This window comes from Phaethon aethereus (genome assembly GCF_964289735.1).
Source record: "Phaethon aethereus genome assembly, chromosome: 10".
Taxonomy (NCBI): Eukaryota; Metazoa; Chordata; class Aves; order Phaethontiformes; family Phaethontidae; genus Phaethon; species Phaethon aethereus.
The window spans coordinates 857,380-876,823 of record NC_138586.1 but is presented as its reverse complement, the minus strand read 5'-3'; the positions used below and the strand labels follow the sequence as shown (position 1 = coordinate 876,823).

The following is a 19,444-nucleotide window of genomic DNA, read 5'->3' as shown; positions in this document are numbered from 1 at the left end:
CGGCCGCTGCACCTGCGCGATGGGCGGCTCCGCCCGCGGCGGGGGCGGGGCGGGGGCGCGCGCGTGATACTCCGCGACGCCCGCCCCATTTCCGCTCGCCGGGCAGGGGTTGTGCGCAGGCGCACTGAGTTGCTCTTGAAGCACGGGCACGCCTTGCCGCGGCCATCTTGGGTGTGGGCGCCGGGTTCTTAAAGCGATATGCGCCTCGTTCTGCCACGGGGTGGGGGGATGGGATCAAGGGCACGGAAAGCGGGTGCGGAGGGTCCCTGCGTGAGGCCAACGTGAAGCCACAGCGCGAATCGCACCTCCACCCTGTCCGTGTCTCGGCCCTGCCGTATCCCCTCCCATATCTGCCCCCTCCTCGCAGATCCCCCCCCATCTCTGACACCCCCAGCAGATACTCCCCATGGCTGACCCCCCCCCCCCATTGCTGCCCTCCCCATTGCAGACTCCCATCGCTGACCCCATATCACTGGTCCCCCACCCAAGGTCCTGGAGGTCCCAAGGGTCTTGGCCAGATGCTCAGACCACCACCACCACCACGAGCCCCGCTGGGACCCCCCAAGCTGAATCCCTTGGGAAAATCCCACCCCGTAGGGCCAGATGACCCAAAGCACCCCTTTCTTTTCCCCAGACTCAGCTCATCCGACCCTTCCCAACCCTGGAGGGTCTTGTGGGGCAGACAACACATAAGATGGAAGAAAGATGAGTTTAAAACAAGGGTTCAGCGTCAAGAAACCAACTTTTCCCCCCAGGCCAGCTTCTGGCTTGTGGCATGGCCAGAGAGGACAACACCCCACAGCGCGGGACCACCGAGCTGGGGCAGAACGGGGGGGCCGGGCAGCTCTCCCTGCCCCCCGGGAAGACTCCATCCCTCCTGTCCCCCAAAGTGGACAAGTCTGGAGGAGAAAAGGCAGCTCTGAGTGTCCCCGCCGGTGCAGGGGGACCGTCCTAAACCCAGCGCCCCTCCACTTCTCCCCACCCAAGCCCCACCAGATGGGCACCTCAGGGCTCGGGGGGCTAAACCCAGCCCCCCCGCCCCCAGCTCAGACCCCCCGGGCTTGGCTGCACCCACTGCTCTCTGCCCAGATGCTCCCCGTAATCCCCCTCCTTCCTCGTGCCAAACCGGGGACACCGTCGGAGCGGGGCACCGTCGCAGCGGAGCACGGAGCTGCTGTGTGAGCCGGGAAGGAGGGAGAGCCGCGGTGCCTCAGTTTCCCCTCTCCCCGGCCAAGCCCTTTGACGGAGGACTCATCGGCACCAGCGGCGCATGAGCATCCTCAGCAGCACTGAGCTCCTTGGAGCAGCAGCTGGGGCGGTTATGGGTCGTGCCCCTGGCAGAAGCCAGCCCCGCCACCGGAGCCCACCTCCCGACCCATCACCAGTGCCAGCAGCCTGCCCGGGCACCGGCAGCGCGTGCCGGCAGCACTAGAGGGCAGCAGCGGTGCGGGCAGGAGCTGCCCGGCCGGGCAGAGCCCTCCCCCAGCCGGGCGCACCTGGGTTGAGCTTCCCGGTTACCCCTCGCTGCCCTTGGAGGCATCTTCTCCTCCTCCGGTGGAGACTGGCTCAAAACCCGGCTGGTTTCTTCCCCGGGCCTGGAAACGTGGCCGGTCCCTGCTGGGAGACAACCCAGGCGAGCGCGGAGCCGCGCACCAGGGACGTGGCGCGGTGACGCTGCTGGAAGCGGAGCGAGAACCTGTCTCGCTCCTGGCCAGAGGCCGAGTCCGGCAGCAGACAGCTCTGCGGGCGCCAGGGACCAGGGCAGGATCCAAGCCTCCGGCTCTCCCTCGTCCCGGGAGCAGCCGTTCTCCAAGCTGGGGAGTCTCTGCAACCTGCCAGCGCCTGCTCGGGTGGAGATGCAGAGGTTGCGCAGATGTTGCGCAGATGTGGTCGCTTCTCCGAGGCAGGTCTCCTCAGATGGTGCACGGGAAGATGGCCCTACATTTCCTCATTGAAAGGCTTCACCCGCTGCCCAACGCCCTGGTACCCTCAGACTGCCCGTGTCCCACCAGGAGAGGTGGCGAAGAGGGTGAATGTCACGGTGGGGCTGGCAGCGCTCCCATTTTTGGGACATGGGAGAAGAGACACCTTAGCTTTACCGTAACAGCCACCCTAGAATCCCGCATCCTTGTGCACGGCGTGGTGCTCCCACCCTTCAGGTGTGCGCTGAGCTGGGGCGCACTCTCAGCCCCCCACCGCCTCCCTGGGAGCAGGGGCTGCTGGATTTGGCTTTCCACCTTCCTCCCCCCCATGCTCAGGGTGTCGGGGCCGATGGAGAGGGGCAGGCGGGCAGCAGGTCCCTCCCGAGGGATGGCAAGTACCCGTCCCCCGCCCTCACACACGGCACACGTGTGGGTCACTCCTGCCCGGCTTGCTGGTTTGGTCTCTTTCTGGTCCCGCTCTCCCCCCTGCCCCAAGTTTCTGTCCCCAGCTCTGGGAAATCCAGTGTACCCCACAGAGGAGGCCTTTGCCCTCAGCGCTCCCCAGAGCAGCCCCGTGTCCAGCTCCGGAGGGACTGTCAGCCCCAGCATTTTCCCATTAAATGAACTTTTTCTCCCCTGGAAAACCAGCATTTATTTTCTCATTTGCATAGCATGCAAAAGAGAAGAACCAGAAACAAACAGGACGGGGAGGTGCAATTTGGAAACCTCGCCCGAAAATGGACTTTCTGCAAAGCAATGGTCTTTGGGAGGGAGGAGCAGGGCTGTGGGGCTGGGGAGGAGAGGGAAGGAGAGGGCTCTGCTCCGCTCCACCGCTGTCCTGCTCGTCCCGACAGCGACAGGCGCTGCTGCGGTGTCTGGGCTGCTCCATGGGGAAGCTCCAGGAAGAGAAACCCGGACCCGGAGGTGCTTGCAGACGCTCCGCGGGCAGAGCTGCCGAGATGGGGAAGGCAGACCCCATCCCCGATTTCCTGCCCATTGTTTTCTACGCCGCTTGTCCAGGGGCGTCACCAGAAGAAAGGAAAAATCCCCCTGGCTGAATGTGAAAGCCAGACCCACGCCACGGCGGCAGGGCCAGCCCCAGGGCCGCCCGCCCGCTCCCCAGCGTGCTGGGAAGAAGCCGCTCGCTTCAGGGAAACGGGAAGCCCTGAAATAGCAGAAGCTGGAAACACGTGGCTGGCGGGGAGCGGAGCTGGGAGCATCCAGCGTCCCACCACCTCGACTGCACAGCCCTGGCTTTGCCCCTTGGCATCGTTTCGTGAAGAGCCCACTGCCCTTCGCCTCTTCCTGCCACTGCGGTTTCCTGGTCTCCCCACCCACCCCGTCCCAGCAGACCCCAGTCCAAAGCACTGGGTGCTCGGGGCCCCGTCCCTGCCATGCTCTGGACCACCCTGGTTCTGGCACCCAACTTGGCACCCAGAGAGAGGTCCCGGTGATGGGTGCAGCCTCTCACTGCCGCCTGCAGAAGGCACAGCCTTGTGCCGCTCCTAACAGCGAGCTCAGCCCGTACCATCCCGGGGGGATAGAAGCAGAGGACATCCTTCGCCCAACCCCGCGCCGCGACCCTTCAGGGATGGAGCTGCTGACCCCGTGTGCAGCAGGACCTAGAGCCCGGTCTGAGCTGAGCACGCAGAGGGCGAGCGGGAGGGAGGGGATGCTCTGGACCGCGTGGGGCTGCAGGGAGGAGGATGCTGCTTCACCCACCCGGCATTTGCACGCAGCGGCTACCAGTGATACCTACCCAGCATCAGCCTGCCAGGTACTGACAGCCAGCAAGCAGCTGGGGGCCAAGAGATAGCAGGGAACACACCCCAGAGAAAGCAAATATCACAGCAAAATGGGAAAAGAGATGAGCTTTAAAATCTAAATATGCCCTACAGCAGTAGGACAGGCAGGACACGAAAACTCATGGAACAGACTGAGGAAAGGAACATGTGGCTGGGCATCATGCTAACCAAACCATAAAGAATTACAAGGAAAAAAAAATAGATATTTCAAGTCCAAAGATCGTTGCATGAATAGACTGCTAGCCTCTGGGTGCAGAAAACCGGGGGTGATTATGTCGAGGAAGGTTATTTGCAGGCTTAGCCCCCTGCTTGAATGCAGGCTTGGTGCCTGAGGAAAGGTGGCACAGGGCTGGACCCTCCTGGTATTAGTTTAATTAGTTTAACTATGAGGTTAATGCCAGCTAAGCCAGCAGCAGCGGATCCTGGCCCGCATTAGCTGTGTTCTTCTGTTCTCCCTTGAGCTCGCCCCGACCCGGTCTCGGCAACGTCAGCCAGAGGGTTGTGTTCGGGATGGAAATGGGGCTCCTGCCCCACGGTCTGGGGTTGCCCGACGTTGCCCCTGGTGGGGACCGCAGGAGGGCAGCTCCTAACGAAGCAGGGGGAAAGGCGGCAGGAGGAAGCCCAGAGAGACGGGTAACCTTTCCCTGCCGTCATCCCGTGCTCCGGCCGCGCTCTGCGGCTGCATGAAACACCACCGGCCAAGAGGCACGTGAGGCTTGTCCGCTCCCGGTCCCGGGGCCGGCGGGCAGCCAGCCCCTGTCCTCGCAGAGGAGAACAATCCCGGGAAGTGACCCGGGGGGGCGAGGGGACAGGATGCCGAGCTGGCCGCCGCCGCCGGCATTGTCTCTTTGGATACCTGCGGGATGAAGTCAGAGCCCAGCCCGACGGAGCAGCACTGGGTGGGGGTTGAGTGGGGAGCAGCGGCCGGGAGAAAGACAGACAAAACCCCTCTGATCGCAGGCACCCGCCTCGGCCTCCAGCGGGGTGACACCTCAGCGAGGACCTGGAGGAGCTTGTGTCCTCTCACCCAGGGACGCTGGCATCCCTGGAGGGCAGCGCACCCGCTCCACACTGACCGACACCGTGGAGCTCTCCTGGGCTCTGGGAAATGGGGGGGGCCACATGGAGACTCCCTGGGGACTTTTCCAAGGGTCAGAAAGAGCAGTTGCAGCACTGCTGAGGAAACGTCCCAGCCCCGTTCTGCAGCCTGGTCTGAAGCCACAAGCCTCCAGGCCAGCCCGGACAAACGTGGCCCATTGCCTGCCCTGGTAGCCCTTACAGATAGCGCGCCAGGGACCGCCAGTTCACTTCCCAGGGACGCCCGTGAGGCACCCAGAGGTGGGGAGCACCCTTGGGGTTCCCTTTGGACACTGGTGGTAGAAATCGAGGTGAAGAATGTAAAGCAGGGGCAAGACCCCCAGCTCTGGTTGACACCAGTACTCGCTGCAGCCTGGAGGGACAGGGCTTGCCGCCAGCACTGCACTGTGCCGTGGCGAGGAACTGAGGGGGTTCACACCGGGGCGGCCCTTCAGGCACCGGCTGGAGCAGGGATGCAGCTCACAGGCCTTAAGGCATCCTGAAAGGTGGTGTGGGAGAGACTCGCTGCTCCTCGGAGAAGAGCCTGCTGAGGGCTGGTGGAGCTGGGGACGGGGCGGGGGGGCTGTACAGGTTGGAGGCACGCTCAGCCTGGCCCTCTGAACTCCCTGTGTGTGACCGAGACCTCCCTCCACCCCGCTGCCCACTGCAGCTTGGTCCTCATTCATCCTCATACCATTCTTCTGTGCAGGTAGCCCGCGCTCACCACGGCGACTAAAGCCCCTGACCTCCCGCCTGGCCCATAAGGGCCACGTTGCCACGTCCCCGTCACTCTCAGTCAGGATCTGAGGCTGTTCAGGCTGAACTACAGCTCTCCTTGCAGCCCTGCACCAGCCGGCCCCCCTCCACCCTGCCTTTCCCTCCGGCTGGCACCCCGGGGACTCCCCCGGCACAACCGCGACCTGTGACAGCCCAAGTCTCCTCGGTCCCCACTGGATCTCTCCGTGGTTTCACATCCCTCCATGGCAAGGCAGCTGAAGGACAGTGGAGAGCTGACGGGACGGCGACACCGGGCTACGTCAGCCCTTTCGGTTCTGGGAAGGAAGTTTGTTTCTGGGGAGGCGTTTCAAGAGAGAGGAGCAGCCAAAGCTTATGTTCACCCCGCTCCTGCCTAAGCATGGGTGTCCCATGGAGGAGGCGAAGCCACCCCACGTAATGCGGCGGGGTGTCCCGTCAGCGGCGGCCAAAGGCAAGGACGGGTGTTTCAAGAGCTGAGGGACGGTTGGGTTCACTACGCCTGGAGGCAGGCAGGGTCACCGTGCCCGTCCTAACTTCGTCCCCAAAATGGAGATGCATCCCAGAGCCTGGGTCCGGCCGCACTGACAAGGTGGCAAAAGGCAGCGGAGGGGAGCGTGGCGGTGTTTGGGGCATCGGAGGTCTGCACCCCCCGGGAAAACATCTCGGGCTCTGCTCTGTGGTCCCGTCGGTCCTGTGTCCCCCCGCAGGCATCCCCAGGGCTGCTCTCAGGCAGGGACTCGGGTGATGGAGACTTTGGTTTCCCCAGGTCCTGCACTGATACCTGCTTCGCCACAGGCAGGACCTGGGTGGGGCGCAGTCCCTGGACAGGACCCCCACGGGCGCTCCCCTTGCTGCTCCCCCGGGGGGGAGCTCGCACCCCCAAGCCAGCACAGGACGAGCTGGCGTCTGGGCGGGCGAGGAGTGATGAGCCGAGATTTCAGCGTGCTGGAAAATACACTTTTAAGTCAGGACCTGAAAAGGACCTACTGCTCCTTTCCTGTAAATGTGGAAAGATCCCCCCAAAACATGTGAGAGGGCTTGCTGGGAAAGAAAGGCAGCAGCAGACGGCATCCCCAGCCTTAGGTTATCTCCCAAAATCGGTACAGCCTCTTGCATCACCACGGCCAGCCGGTCTGGGCAGCCAGGGACTTCCCTGCCCCAGAAGGATGTGGTTCCTCTCTGAAACGTCCCCAGCGTGGCACAGACGTCCCCAGGCACGCGCAGCCCTGGGCAGCACCACGCCAGTGTCCTGGCTGCTGGAGCAGAGAGCACCAGCCGGAGCTGGCGGGGCTCGGCAGCCCCGGGAGGACCGGAGAGGCACGGTTACACGGGGATGAAGGGTGGAGGAGGACTTTCGGTGGGACTGCTGAGGTCCTGATCCAAAGCTTTCTGCAGTTAGACATCCAGCCCCTCTTGCTGCGGGGTTTTAGGCTGAGCAAGGGCAACAACTCTTTGCTGTGGTGCTTTGGTGGAGAAATACCTCACCTTCAGCGTCTTCCTCAGGGCGGACCCGGCTTACTGGAGGCCCTACGAAAAGAGCAGGCCGGACCCTGCAGCTGGAGCAGCGCCCGCTCCGCTGGTAAATAACCATCATGGCCTCTGGAAAGCCGGGCTTGCAGCTGGGCTTGAAGGAAGAGGAGCAGGCAGGAGGCCCGTGCAGTTGCCTCGACTCCGGTTAGCCACTTCCCGTCCCTCGGTGGCCCCACGTTACGCCGCTCTCGCTTCTAAGAAAAGCAGCGAGCAGCGAGCAGGCAGCAGACCGCAGGGCGGCGAACGCGCGGCTTGACGCGACGCCGGCCTTGCAGGTGGCCCCGTGCCGGCGCCGCGTGCCTGCTCCAGCCTGCCTAGAGCCCGGTTCCCCCCGCGGAGCGCGGCGGGGCGGGGGGCCGCGGCCCTCTAAACCCCGCACGAAGGCCAGCCTGGCCCCGCTGCTCCCGGGGCTCCTCGGCCCTGCTCCAGCCTCGGGCGGGAAGAGGGGCCCAGGGGAGGAACTGACGGGTCGCAGGACGCGCTCGTTGGCGCTGATTATTTTTGCAGCGTCCCCACCGCACGTGCACACAGGGGCCATCCAGCTCTGCCACGGGCCGCTCGGTCAGCCTCAGCCCTCCCCATGCTCGGCTTTCCAGCCGCCCCGTCAGCGCGGCCGGCAAGCAGCGGTGTCCCCGGCTGCACCACAGCCCTTGGACGACTGTCCCCTCCATGGGCCGGTGGATGCCATAGCCCCCACCTCAGGGCCACCCAGGCGTGTCCCCAACCCTGCCCGGGGTCCCTGGGGAAAAAAATCCCCCACCCTGTCCCAGCAGAGGACCTGCCGGAGCCCCTGTGCCCAAAGGGCTCTGCTTGCAGCCATGTGCAGGAGTCCGTCCCGGGGGGGTGGGCTGAGCGTCACCTTTGCTGGGGATGACCAGGCCGGGCAGGATGGGGCTGCCATTAGGTCCCACATCACCCCGTCACCCACACGTAGCGCTGGCAAGGCAGGGTGCCGCGTGCCAGCCCCACCCCGCGCAGATGCCGACAGCTGTATCACTGGGTGCAGGAGGTACCACCACGAGCCCTGGAGAGGATCCTGCGCGACACGGGCCAGCTCAGCCGCGAGGGGCTGGAGGAAACCTGGGGTGAAACCCAAACCCCTCTCCTGGCAACCCCCACAACAAACAACCCGTCTGGAGCGTCACCGCGGCGGTTATTTTGCCGCAGGGGTGTATCAGCCGCAGCAGATTTGGGGCTTGAAAGTATTTATATCTGCAGCTGCTCAGCAACATTAGCAGACCCCGCGCTGGCGCGAGCGGCGCCCAGGGAAGGCGACGGCGCGGGATTCCCCAGCCCCGGCACCGAGCATCGCCCTGACCCAGCTGGAGAGCCGGAGTCAGAGCTAGATCGCGAGGGCGAAACGCCTGCATGCAATGACTCAGAGGGGAAAAAACCTCCCGAGTGACATCGTGCTTGCTGCCGTCACCAGCGTGCATGGCAGGGACAGTCCCTGCAGCTCCTGCTGCCCGGGCCCCGTTGGTGTGGGCTGTCTCCCCGCAGAGAGGGGTGCTCCGGCCCCCATGGCACAGCCGGGCGGCAGGCCAGGTCTGCCAGCATCGCCACCGCCCCGGCCCCGCCGTGCTGCCCTCACCCCTCGACGGGACCAGGGTGTCCACTGGGGAGGCCGATCAGCAGCCGCACGGCACAGCGTGAGGAGAGCGGTGGCAGACAGCGTCCCCACATGTGACCTGCCGCCCACAGGGCTCTGCCGGGGCTGCCGAGAAGCCCCCGCCGCAGTCCTGAGCCCTCGAGTTCGCAGGATTAACGTGCGTTCAGCAGACGACTGCGACCGCGCTAAGCCCCGGGCTGGCAGATTAGGTGACCGATATCCTCCTGGTCAGCACCCCATGAACCAAGGGGTGAGGGAAGAAGCTAAAACCGTCTCGTCGCCTGCTCAGACAGTTGCGACAGAGCCGCACGTGGCCCTGCTCCACGCGGACAGCACGGGGAAGGAAGGCAGAGACGAGCAGAGCCCCACGTTCCTCCTCTCCCCTGAGCTCCCGGTCATCCCCCTGCTCACGGGGCAGCTTCTGGGGAGGGGGACCCCGGGGGTGGGCTGAGCATCCCTCACCACTGCCAAATCTCACTCCAAGCTCAGCTGCCCCCAGGTCGATCTCACGCCTCAGTCAAGAAACGGTCCCTGTCACCTGCTCCCAGGGTAAAGCAGGCAGCTTTTCAAAACAGCATCGTCAGGAGCAGAGCAGCTCCCCCAGCACCCCAGGGCCTCGCCCGCCGGCGCGGGCAGAGGCTCGTACCCCGAGCAGATGGCGGCGGAAAGGGAGGGACTCGGTCCCGTGCCCTGCTTCAGGCAGACAAATGCTGCTTAATTTGCTTCTCCCCCGCCCCGTCTGCGATGCCCCGGAGAGAGGAGCCCACCAGAAAAGGCTGGACACACGCGCACAGACAAGCACGGAGACTTAAAATCCCGTTCACAGAAATACATCCCCTCTGTACAGCGCGTAACATCCTTTTTACAGTATTTACAGCAGCAGCCGGGGCAGGGGCGCGGGGGTGCGGGCAGGGGCCCTGTGCGAGGCTGCCCGTGCGAAGCGAAGGGCCGGCAGCGGTTGTCACTGCCCGCGACAGACGCTATCGCGGGAACGGGCTTTCCCGACCCAGGAGGAGACGCCAAGGTCTCGCTGACGTCCTGCAAGCTGATCCTCCCTAAAAGTCACCCAGAGTTTCTCCTCTGGCTTCACCAGTGGCATAGACTCCCCCCACCCACCCCCAAGCCCCCCCGGCCACAATTGCTGCCGGTCCCCGCGTAGGGCAGAGCCTGGTGCCCCCAGCGAGAGCTCGTCCCACCCGACGCAGGCAGAGTCCTGCCCTGCACGCAGGCGCGGAGCAAGGCCCAGCCGCCCGTCCCGTTGCTGGATCGGTCCCCGCTGGCGGCTGGTGCTGCGCGTCCCCGGCGTGGAGAGGCACGGGAGAGCCGTCGTCCACGCAGGCGGCGGCGGCACAGAAGCAGGGGGTACATCGGGGAGGCACGGGGTTCATCTGCTGGGGGTCCTCCTCTCCAGGCTCACCACCAAAACCACATCTCACATCTCTGCAGGGAAAAAAAGAAAAAAAAAAATAGAAAAAAAGATTGGTGGGACGACTGTTGGGGGGGAAGAGGGCTGCTCGGTGCACTGCACCCTCCCAGGCAGCGGGGTTAGAGCCTGCTGACGGCCGGGGGTCTGGTCTCCTCCCTGCTTCACTGCCTCCCGGTGTGGCTCAGGGCCAGCAGAAGTGGCTCTTCCCATGAGCCACCTCATTTTGGACACTCAGAAGGGAAGGGAACAGATACCGAGAGCTGTGACTTATGCAGCCTGCCTAAGGGGAAATACTTTCTTAAAAAAAGAAAAAAAAAAAAGAAAAAAAAAAAAAATCAAGTTTTCTCTGCCTCCAGCCTGTCACCCAGGGACCCTTCTGGGGAGGGAGTGTGGCCTCTGCCTCAGTTTCCCCAGTGAGGAAGCTACTGGGGACCAGCCAACCTCACAGGGCTGCAGAGCTGCCTGGGTAAAGCCGCCAGAGATGCCCAGCGCGGCATCACCACCTTCCCCAGGGGTACCCGCAGCCAAGTCCTTTACCAGGAGGAGACCACGACTCGTCCGTGCGTCCCACGGGCTGGGATTCCCCTCAGCCAACACGCTCCACAGGGCACTTCCACGCGCAGGTGTTAGGTGGTACTTATCGAGTCTGAACCCTCATTTTCTCCCTCCAGATGGGACATCTCCACAGGGCAAGATTTTTTCCAGGCTAGGGTACACCCCAAGTTAAAACACCCTTTTCCTCCTGCTCACCTTCCCCCCCAAGCAAGGGAAAGCCTTTGCGCAGCAGTCAGAGGGATGCTGTAGGCAGAGAGCCACAAGCATCTGTACGTCTTCCTGAAAACATCAATAGCTCTGCAGGTTCTGCTGTTTGGCCACTTTTTTTGCAGGCCTTCGTTGTCAGGACCAGTCCGGCCTTCCCATCCCCAGTCCCCTCCACCAGGACAGTACTGTCATCTCCCCTTCACCCACTGGGGAAACTGAGGCACCGGAGAGGGAAGACACTCAAGCCGTGGAATTTCTGCCCCAGTTGAAAGAGCTCGAAGGGGGACGGGAGGGGGACACATCCAGGTGGGCCCCCCCCCAAAAGAAAAGGCAGAAGGATTCCATCCCTGCAGCCAAAACCAGGTTCTAAGGCCCCTGTGGTGGGAGCCCAGCTCAGAGGGCTGCTGGCCAGGCTCCGCCGAGCCAGTGGCGGTGGAGAAGCCCCAGCCCGGGCGTCTCACCACGCTGGATGTGGCTTGGTTAGCACAGGGATCCGAGCTGTCAACGTACCCTCCAACGCTTTATCCAGGTCCGCAATGAACTCTTCCAGCTCCTGTGTGTCTCCAAGCTTAGCTAGTGGAAAGAAACACACCGTCAGGTCTCTCCCAGTGCCCCCCCGCCAGCTCTGATTTGGGAGAAGGTCCCTGCCCCTTGCTTCTAACCACAGCTGCTCCGGCTGCCTGCTGCCTCTGTACCTGGCAGTGGTGGGAGGGGGTCACAGGGGGGCTGCGTGTGCGACAGGGACCGCGCGCTGCACCGCTCAGGAACAACCCCAGCCAAGCGCCCCCGAGCGCAGCGTCCCCGCAGGTCGGTGCATCTCTGTGGGGTTACTGCCCACACTTGTGCCCAGCTGCTGGAGGCATCAAAACAGCAGCACTGAGCCTTTCCGAGCAGTTGCCCAGCACTGCCTGGCTCTGGGATCCCGCGCCCGCGTGGGGCTCAAGGGCAGCTCTAGCATCACCCGCCCCCGGCGCAGGGTGCTCCCACCGTGTGCGCACATAGATCAGGGCTGGGAGCTACAGGGCTGAGGAGCAAGGGGTTTCACCAAGGACACTGCTTGAGGAAGGAAAACCCCGGGACCAGCGCTGACCTGCGGCCACGGAGCATTTCCACCCCCCGCGTCCCCTCTGCCCCTGACCCCAGACCCCGGCTCTGGGGTAGGATGGTGCCTGCAGGTGTCACGCGGATCAGCACCCGCTAACCCAGCCAGTGGTGCTTCAGGCTCCACTGGGGGAAAACAGAGAGGCTGGGCACAGCCTCCCACACACGCGAGGTTGGTCAGCAAGGGCTCAGCTGAGGCCAGAGCTGGATCCATACACGGTGGGGAGGGCGCTCACCTTCCCTGCGCGGTCTCATCCCTGCGCAATCCTGCGCTACCCAGGTCAGGGACAGAGTCCCTTGCTGTGACACCCCCAAACAGACCTCTGGCTCAGTCTAGCCTTGACCGGGAACATGCCAATGCAGCTTCCTACCACTTCCAGGGTCCAGCCAAGACCCCAGGGCTCATTCCCACCTCCAAATTCTGCAGGCCCCACTGACGTACGTGCACACACACGCACCCACACCCCAGGGCAGGCGAAGGCCATCGCTGCCGAGCCAAGCCAAGCACGCAGAAGGAAGCCCCGGCATCAGCCCTTCAGGCACATCTTTCGGCCTCACCTCTGGAGGGGTAAGCATTGGCAGGGGTGTTGAGGTCCTCCTCGCTGGAGTTGAGGCTGCTTCCCGGGGACGTGCTGGTACCTACGGAGACAAAGCATCAGTCACAGTCCACAGGCACCTTATAAACAAGTTGCAGGACGTGGGACCAATCTCGTGCATGGTGTAGGGTCGCTGGTCCACCTTCACTCTTGGCCAGCCCATCTACTCTTCCCCTGCTGCAAGAAATGCTTGGAAAAAGGGAACCGAGCTTCTCCGCCAAGCCAAACAGCACCAGAGGTTGTCTGGGCACGGCCACGGCGAGTCCCGGGGGTTATTACAGCGAAACAGTTCCCTCTGAGCTCCCGGCTACCTCAAGCCTCATGCAGTCCTGCAGCAGCCAACCCAACCCAACCCAGCAGAAGGAGCCCCAGCAGGTGCTGGCAGGCCCTGGGCCAGGATCCGGTGGTCATCACCCCGTGCTACTCACCCAGCCCACGAGAGAGGAGTCAGGTGGGCAACTCAGGGGTGGGATCAGCAGGGAGCTCTGTGGTTTACCACGGAGGAACCCTAGAGCTCCCAAAGCAACTCCAGCCCGACGGGCACCATCCTCCCCCAGGACCCCTCAGGCCCCAGCCCCAGACTCACTCTCCAGCTCATCAATGCCGCTGTCGTACACACTGTGTCCCGCTTTCCTCTTCAGCTCCTCCAGGTGCTGCTCGTACTGACAGGCAGGGCCTCTCTCAAAGTCCTCCATCACCTCATCGAACTCCCGCAGCAGGTCGCTGAGCTCATCGGCCATCGCTGCGGGCGAGAAGTCAGCGGCGGGAGAGGTTTGGGGCGCGCAGAGGGCAGAGCCCCGGCAGAAGCCTCTCGGGAGCAGCACCGGGCTGGGGAGGGGGCAGAGCCAGGCTCCGGGCCCCCTCGCTGCGGGCAGGCTGCCGGCTCTTGCTCCGCGCAGCAAGTCGGGGCTGACATCGCCCCTCACCGCCCCCCCGCCCCCAGCACATCCAGCTCCTCGGGCGGCTCGGCCACCCTCCCAGCTCGTCCCGCAGCTGAGCAGGGGCCCGACCGGCTAAGAACCGGTCCTAAGCTGGCAAAGGTCTTGGTCCCGGACCCAGCTTCTTCCTGGTCTCGCTCGAGCCTGGGTGACCAGCGACCACACACCGCAGCCCGAAGGCGGAGCGGGGCAGCGGGCCCCGGCGGCCGCTCCCCGGGGATGTGCCGATTAACCCCGCCGGCGCCCTGCGCTGCGGAGCCGGCACGGCACGGCACGGCACGGCACGGCACGGCACGGCACGGCACGGCACGGCACGGCACGGCACGGCACGGCACGGCACGGCACGGCACGGCACGGCACGGCACTCACCGGCGGGCTGCGCTGGGCTGGGCTCCGCTCCGCTCCGCTCAGGGCGGCGGCCGGTCCCGCCGGTTTTAGCGCCGGGGCCGCCCCGCGCCGATGGGGGCGGGGGGCGGGGCGGGGGCGGGGCGTGACCGCAGCCCCGCCCCGCCGGGCTCGGGGGACCGCGTGGCTCCCGTGGGTTAAAAAAAAAAGGGAAAAAAAGGTTTCTTTGCTGTTGACCATAAAACCACTCGCTCGCTCGCTCGCCGGTCTGAGCCACGCACCTCCCCGCAGCGAGCTGCTCCCCGTCCCGCCCTTCCTCACACCCCCGCGCTTGACTCCGGCTGCGAAAGCTCAGTCTGGAGAAGAGGAGGCTGAGGGGGGACCTCGTCGCTCCCGCAACTCCCTGACAGGAGGCTGGAGCGAGGTGGGGTCGGTCTCTTCTCCCAAGTAACTGGCGATAAGACGAGAAGAAACGTCCTCAAGATGCGCATGGGGAGGTTTAGGCTGGATGTGAGGAAAAACTTCTTCACTGAAAGGGTTGTCAAGCGCTGGACCAGGCTGCTCAGGGAGGTGGTGGAGTCACCATCCCTGGAGGTGTTCAAAAAAAGTGCAGACGGGGCACTTTGGGACATGGTTTAGTGGGCGTGGTGGTGTTGGGTTGACGGTTGGACTTGATCTTAGAGGTCCTTCCCAACCTTTGTGATTCTGTGATTCTATGAGTCTAGGATTCTATGAAAAACCCCTCCCATGCCGGGTGGCCTGAGATGTCTTTGGTAGTGTTGGTGCTATCAACCAGCCAGCAACCGCCCCCAACAGCCAACCCACTCCCGTGCCAGCACTGGGGGCCTAGAAACATCAAGACAGAAATTTTCAGGCTGTTTCAAAAGGTGGAATGACAGAGGCTTGCAGATTCAGCCCAGGGAGGAGGGGAACAAGCCTGATGATAACTAAACCTGAGGCTAACCGGCTTTTCCAGAGCAGGTCCAGAGCGATACTAACGCTTCGTGAATGACGGTGCTTTGCAGTGGATTTGTGATGTGGGGTTTATTTTGTGAGGCTGAAATAAAACAAGTTATAAGCAAATACTTGCACATGCCAGGCAGTGACAGCTGGCGTGCTTTTGAGAGAGAAAAAAGCCCGCGTACTGCTCCGAGGAGGCAGAAAGCAGCGATGGACGGTGCTGGGCTGCCTGCCCTCCACCGGAGTTTTCGGCAATATCCCCATCAGCAGCGACAGCCGGTACGGAGCAGTTTTCAAGTCCTGCAATGTGGTGGTAGAAAGGCCCGAGCGCATTTTTTGTATTTTCTGTAGCAAACAGAGAAAGACGGCGTGCTTCCCAGTGAGCCCCCGGTGCCCTCTTCTGCCCACCATCACAGCGCCGGGGAAGTAAACTTCAGAAGGACTTTTCTTGCAAAGCAAATAGCCACCTCATGTCTCAGCATCCCTGTCCCATTCAGATTATCGTGAGCCGGGTGGTGATTCTATGCCCCGTGTAGTGGTATGTCTGAAACCAGCTCTGCAGCACCTTGCGCTTCGTCCCATCACCCAGTGGGAGCGGCGCGAAATAGCGAGTGTGAAACCTGAGGTCAGGAAGCCTTCACAGGGATGACTTGGTGCTCTTATATGTGCCTGTTGTGGTGACCACAAACCTTTCGGTCTCCTTTCAAATCCTTGCGTGGCTTCCAAGGGGGCAACGTACACGGACAGCTCAACGCTGCAGTCTTGCGTAGACCCGTTGGCCAAGCAGCTGCAACCCCCATGTCCCTCCCATCCTCAAACGTGGCGTAGCTCTGCAGCGCGTGTTTCCCAACAAGTGCTATGGTTTGGTGTTTTGCTGATATCTTCAAGGAATGCGTTAGAGTCCATATGTTAGCCACTATAATTGCTCGGTGCTTCGTCCTTGGAGAGAGGTATGTGGCAAAAACAGTGGAAGAAGAAATTAAAGCTCAGAGGAATCAAGGGAGAGAAGCCAAAGTGATGTTGGTGGCGTCAATCTACACCACAGCCGCGCTCAGAGTGACTCGCCGAGGTGACGGGGAAGGAGGAAAAGTTCACTCTTCTTTTTCTTTCTTGATACTGAAAAATTTGATCACAGTTATGCGATGGAGGCTGTGTGGGCTTCTCACCATTGACCTCAGTGCCAGATCAGCTGCTCTCGGTAGCAACGACAAGTCTACACCCAGAAGCGGTGGCATCAGGTTGAGCTCTGGCCATGACAAGGCATGAAGCACCTTTTGCTGGTTTCGTGCTCTGCTCGAGATCTTAATGTCAGCCTTGATGCTTCTGCCTTCCTCCTCCATGAGCAGACCTACGGCTGCTGAAATGTTTGGGCAGCAAAGTGCTTGTGATGCTCTCATGATGAGCTAAAGGTGAGGAGTGCAGAAGGTTCGTGCCGTCTCCACCCACTGTCTGTCTGTCAGTCTTGCCAGCACTGCAGACAGGCAGTGGGCTCGCTGTTGTCTCCAGCGCCGCTAGCAGTGGCGTGCCGTCCTGCTTGTCTGCGTTCCCCCTCACACGTTACGAGTTTCCAGACTTTGTATCACCACGACTGCACAACTCTGCCTTTCCCTTTCCTCTTCCATTAGAATATGTTCCTCTTTGGTCCCCAAGGAATCTAATGCACGACACCCTTGCAAGGGAGGACTCCCCAGGATGGCCCGTCGCCCACTGCACCTAGTGAGCCTTAACCGTCCATTCCCTGTGCACCCAAGACTCCAACACTTCACAACACTTCACATTCCCCCATGATGACAAAAAAGCTGATCTGCAGTCCAGGTTTCAGGTTGGCACTTGAGTGCCCTCTTGCCCAGCTGAAGAGACAAAGATCACCTGCTTTTTTCTTGGATTCAAAATTCTTGGTGAACACTTGTAACAACTCCTCCCAGCCTGAGGATTTGCCCCCTCCCCAGTGCTCCCCCTCAGCGGGGACACAGCGAGATCCACCATCAAGTCACGGATGATAGTTACTGGAACACCTTGTCCGTGTTAGTCCGTTACTGTTAATGGACTCAAGCTGTTATGACTAACAGCAGATAACTAGTCACTCACACCACGTGCGGGCAACGCCGGCTGTTGACTGAGGAGCGGAGAGTCACGCTGACATGCCAGGAGCTTCTAGTAAGAAACTGGAAAGGTTGCACCAGAGGGTCTGCTCTTGCAGCAGGTACAATCCTGCAGTCTGTCCGTGCACAGCAGCCAGTGCCTCCTTGGACATGGCCTTGGTGGCACAACGGGCCGTTGATGCTCGAGTATGCTGGTGACCTCAGAAACCTTCAGCAGCGTCACGGTGTCCTGAGTTTATCCGCTCCTGCAGACTGAACAGTGCTACTCGTCTCTGGAGCTTATCAGTTCTTGGGAGGCTTTCACCAGCTATCTCCCAGCACACACTCCTCTCTTTCGCCTGCTGTCCTCCGGGCACTACTTCCCCACCCATCCCGACTGCACCCGTCCACAGGGAAGGGACGTCTACAAAACAAGAGCTCAGCCCCGAGCGGTGCAGCTGCGGAGCTGCGGTACCTTGAGGCAGGTACCATCCGCGGGACAGATGCAGCCGAGGCTCTGGTGGGACACCCCCCCTCAGGCTGGGGGCACAGAAAGGCTCCTGCATTCCTTGATAATCCTCTTGATGCTACAAGGCGCAGCCGAAGCCACGACCCCGTTGGGGCGGCGAGGCACAGGAGCCGAGCCGCGGCTCCCTGCGGGCTCCCGAGCTCCCACGCTGGCGCATGCATCCTTAGGGCCACCCTGATCTCACTGCCAGCCCTACGCCTAGGCCTAACCTAAAACGAACCCTGGCCCTATTCCTACCTCTATCATAAAGCCTAAACACCTGCCAGATCTGCACTCCCAAACCGCAGCCTGCCGTGAATCCTAGCGAAATAATTTTACCGTGGAAAGTAATATGGGGGGTTTATTTGCCCTAAGAAAACTTCCCTAAGCAAATCAATTGACCTGAGAAAGCTGCAGCCTGCCCGAAATCATGGACTTGGGAGGATACGACCATAACCTTACACCGAAAATCAACGTTCTGCCAAATGCCCCGGCCGGGCTCGCTCTTCAAAAGCACCCTTTTATTTTTCAGCCGCTTTTTGAGAGGGGGAGTGGTGTCAAGTCCTCCAGCTTCTACCCAACGTGCCAGTGTACACAGAAGCATTTTAATTTTTAATTTAATTTAAGGAGAAGAAAAAAGAAACGCTGCCCACGCGCCAGCGTCCGGCAGCCGCGGCGAGGAGCTCATAGCAATGGGCTGGGAGCTTCCGCGGAGATAAATTTCAATCAGTTCTCTGCAAAGGTTCTGGCTGGGGGAGTTTCCGAGTCATACGTGAAACCAGACAATTAAATCCGCCGCGGAACAGAGATTTCTGTCACACATGAGAAACCCTGCTGTCTAAATATAACCCAAAATGACAGACGGATGGAGACCTAGGGAGCAACAAAAGGAAGCAACTGCAAAGCTAAACTCTCTGTGCCCCGAGCTTTTTGCCAGACAACTTTGCCACAATTCACGGAAAACGAGCATCTCTGTAATCATCAGTGTGTCCTTCTCGGTTTCTCCAGAATAAACGTAACGGATTTGCAGCCGATTTCAGACAGTCCGAATGAGAGGAGCCGTGACACCAGATCCGTCTGCCCCAATGCTAAAAAATCCTGGTATAGCCCGTCGCTGCCTTCTTTCTGCACTAGTTTTCTCCAGCAGTACTCCTCTGGGCACCACTTCTCCTCCCATCACACCCCTTCCCAGCTTCCCACCCGCCTGCCCTCTCCTCGGCACTCTTCAGCCGCAGTTCCCTCGGAAGTGGGATCTGAACTGTGAACACCACAACTGACATTTCAAGCCAGGGGATTATGACTCCCACGACCTCAGAAGACAGATGAAAGACAAAAAACGTTGCGCGCAAAATTCACGGACTCCTCTTTCGCTGTCTCTTTGTCTTCGGCTGCCCCTTCCGCGCACACCGACTTTTTACCCTCCGTGGTGCTGGCTGTGGCTCCGTGTGCTGGGCCAGCCCGCCCGCAGCTGAGCTTCCCCTGCGCTGCCTGGGGACGGCTGCCCGGAGCATCCCTCCCTGCGCCGCTCGTTCAGCCAGGGACAGCCCACGGGGGCTGGGGGGTAAGGGGCTGCCAGGCCACGTCCGGCAGAGTAAATGGAAAGCAAACAACAGAAAATACTCGCTGATAACTCTCATTCTGCCGTACCAGCTAGAAATGTAGATTTGCACTTAACTGGCAGCGACTTCCAATGCCTGAGCAGGAGGAACAAACCAAACCGGGCATTTCTCAGCCAAGGATCGCGGGAAGACACCGTAATCTATTTTGGACCTCTGAGTCCCCTCCGCCGCGCCCGGCCCGAGCTGCCAGACACCAGCCTGCGGGCGGAAAGCCTTCCTGCTGGCAACCTGCAAACTCATCTCCTGCTGTGGGTCTGCCTGCACAGAACAATCCGGCATGCCTACTGCTGGCAAAGATGCTCCCACGTTCATACTCCTCTCACTTCTCCAAAGGGGGATGGAGGACTTCTTTTTGCTGGGGAAGGGTTGCCCGGTTTTGTCCGCAGAAGGCAGCGCGCGGGGCACGGCC

General features: G+C 61.6%; 1 protein-coding gene across 1 annotated transcript; it reads right to left on the bottom strand.

The window, feature by feature from the left end:
• Positions 1-9,580: 9,580 nt before the first annotated feature.
• LOC309408312 (regulator of cell cycle RGCC-like) lies at positions 9,581-13,324 on the bottom strand (the record flags this gene model as incomplete). Its single annotated transcript, XM_082004116.1, has 4 exons — positions 9,581-10,139; positions 11,398-11,460; positions 12,547-12,627; positions 13,171-13,324. The coding sequence occupies 4 exons, from the start codon at positions 13,322-13,324 to the stop codon at positions 10,132-10,134; spliced, it is 306 nt and encodes a 101-aa protein (XP_081860242.1). The 3' UTR covers positions 9,581-10,131.
• Positions 13,325-19,444: the final 6,120 nt, after the last annotated feature.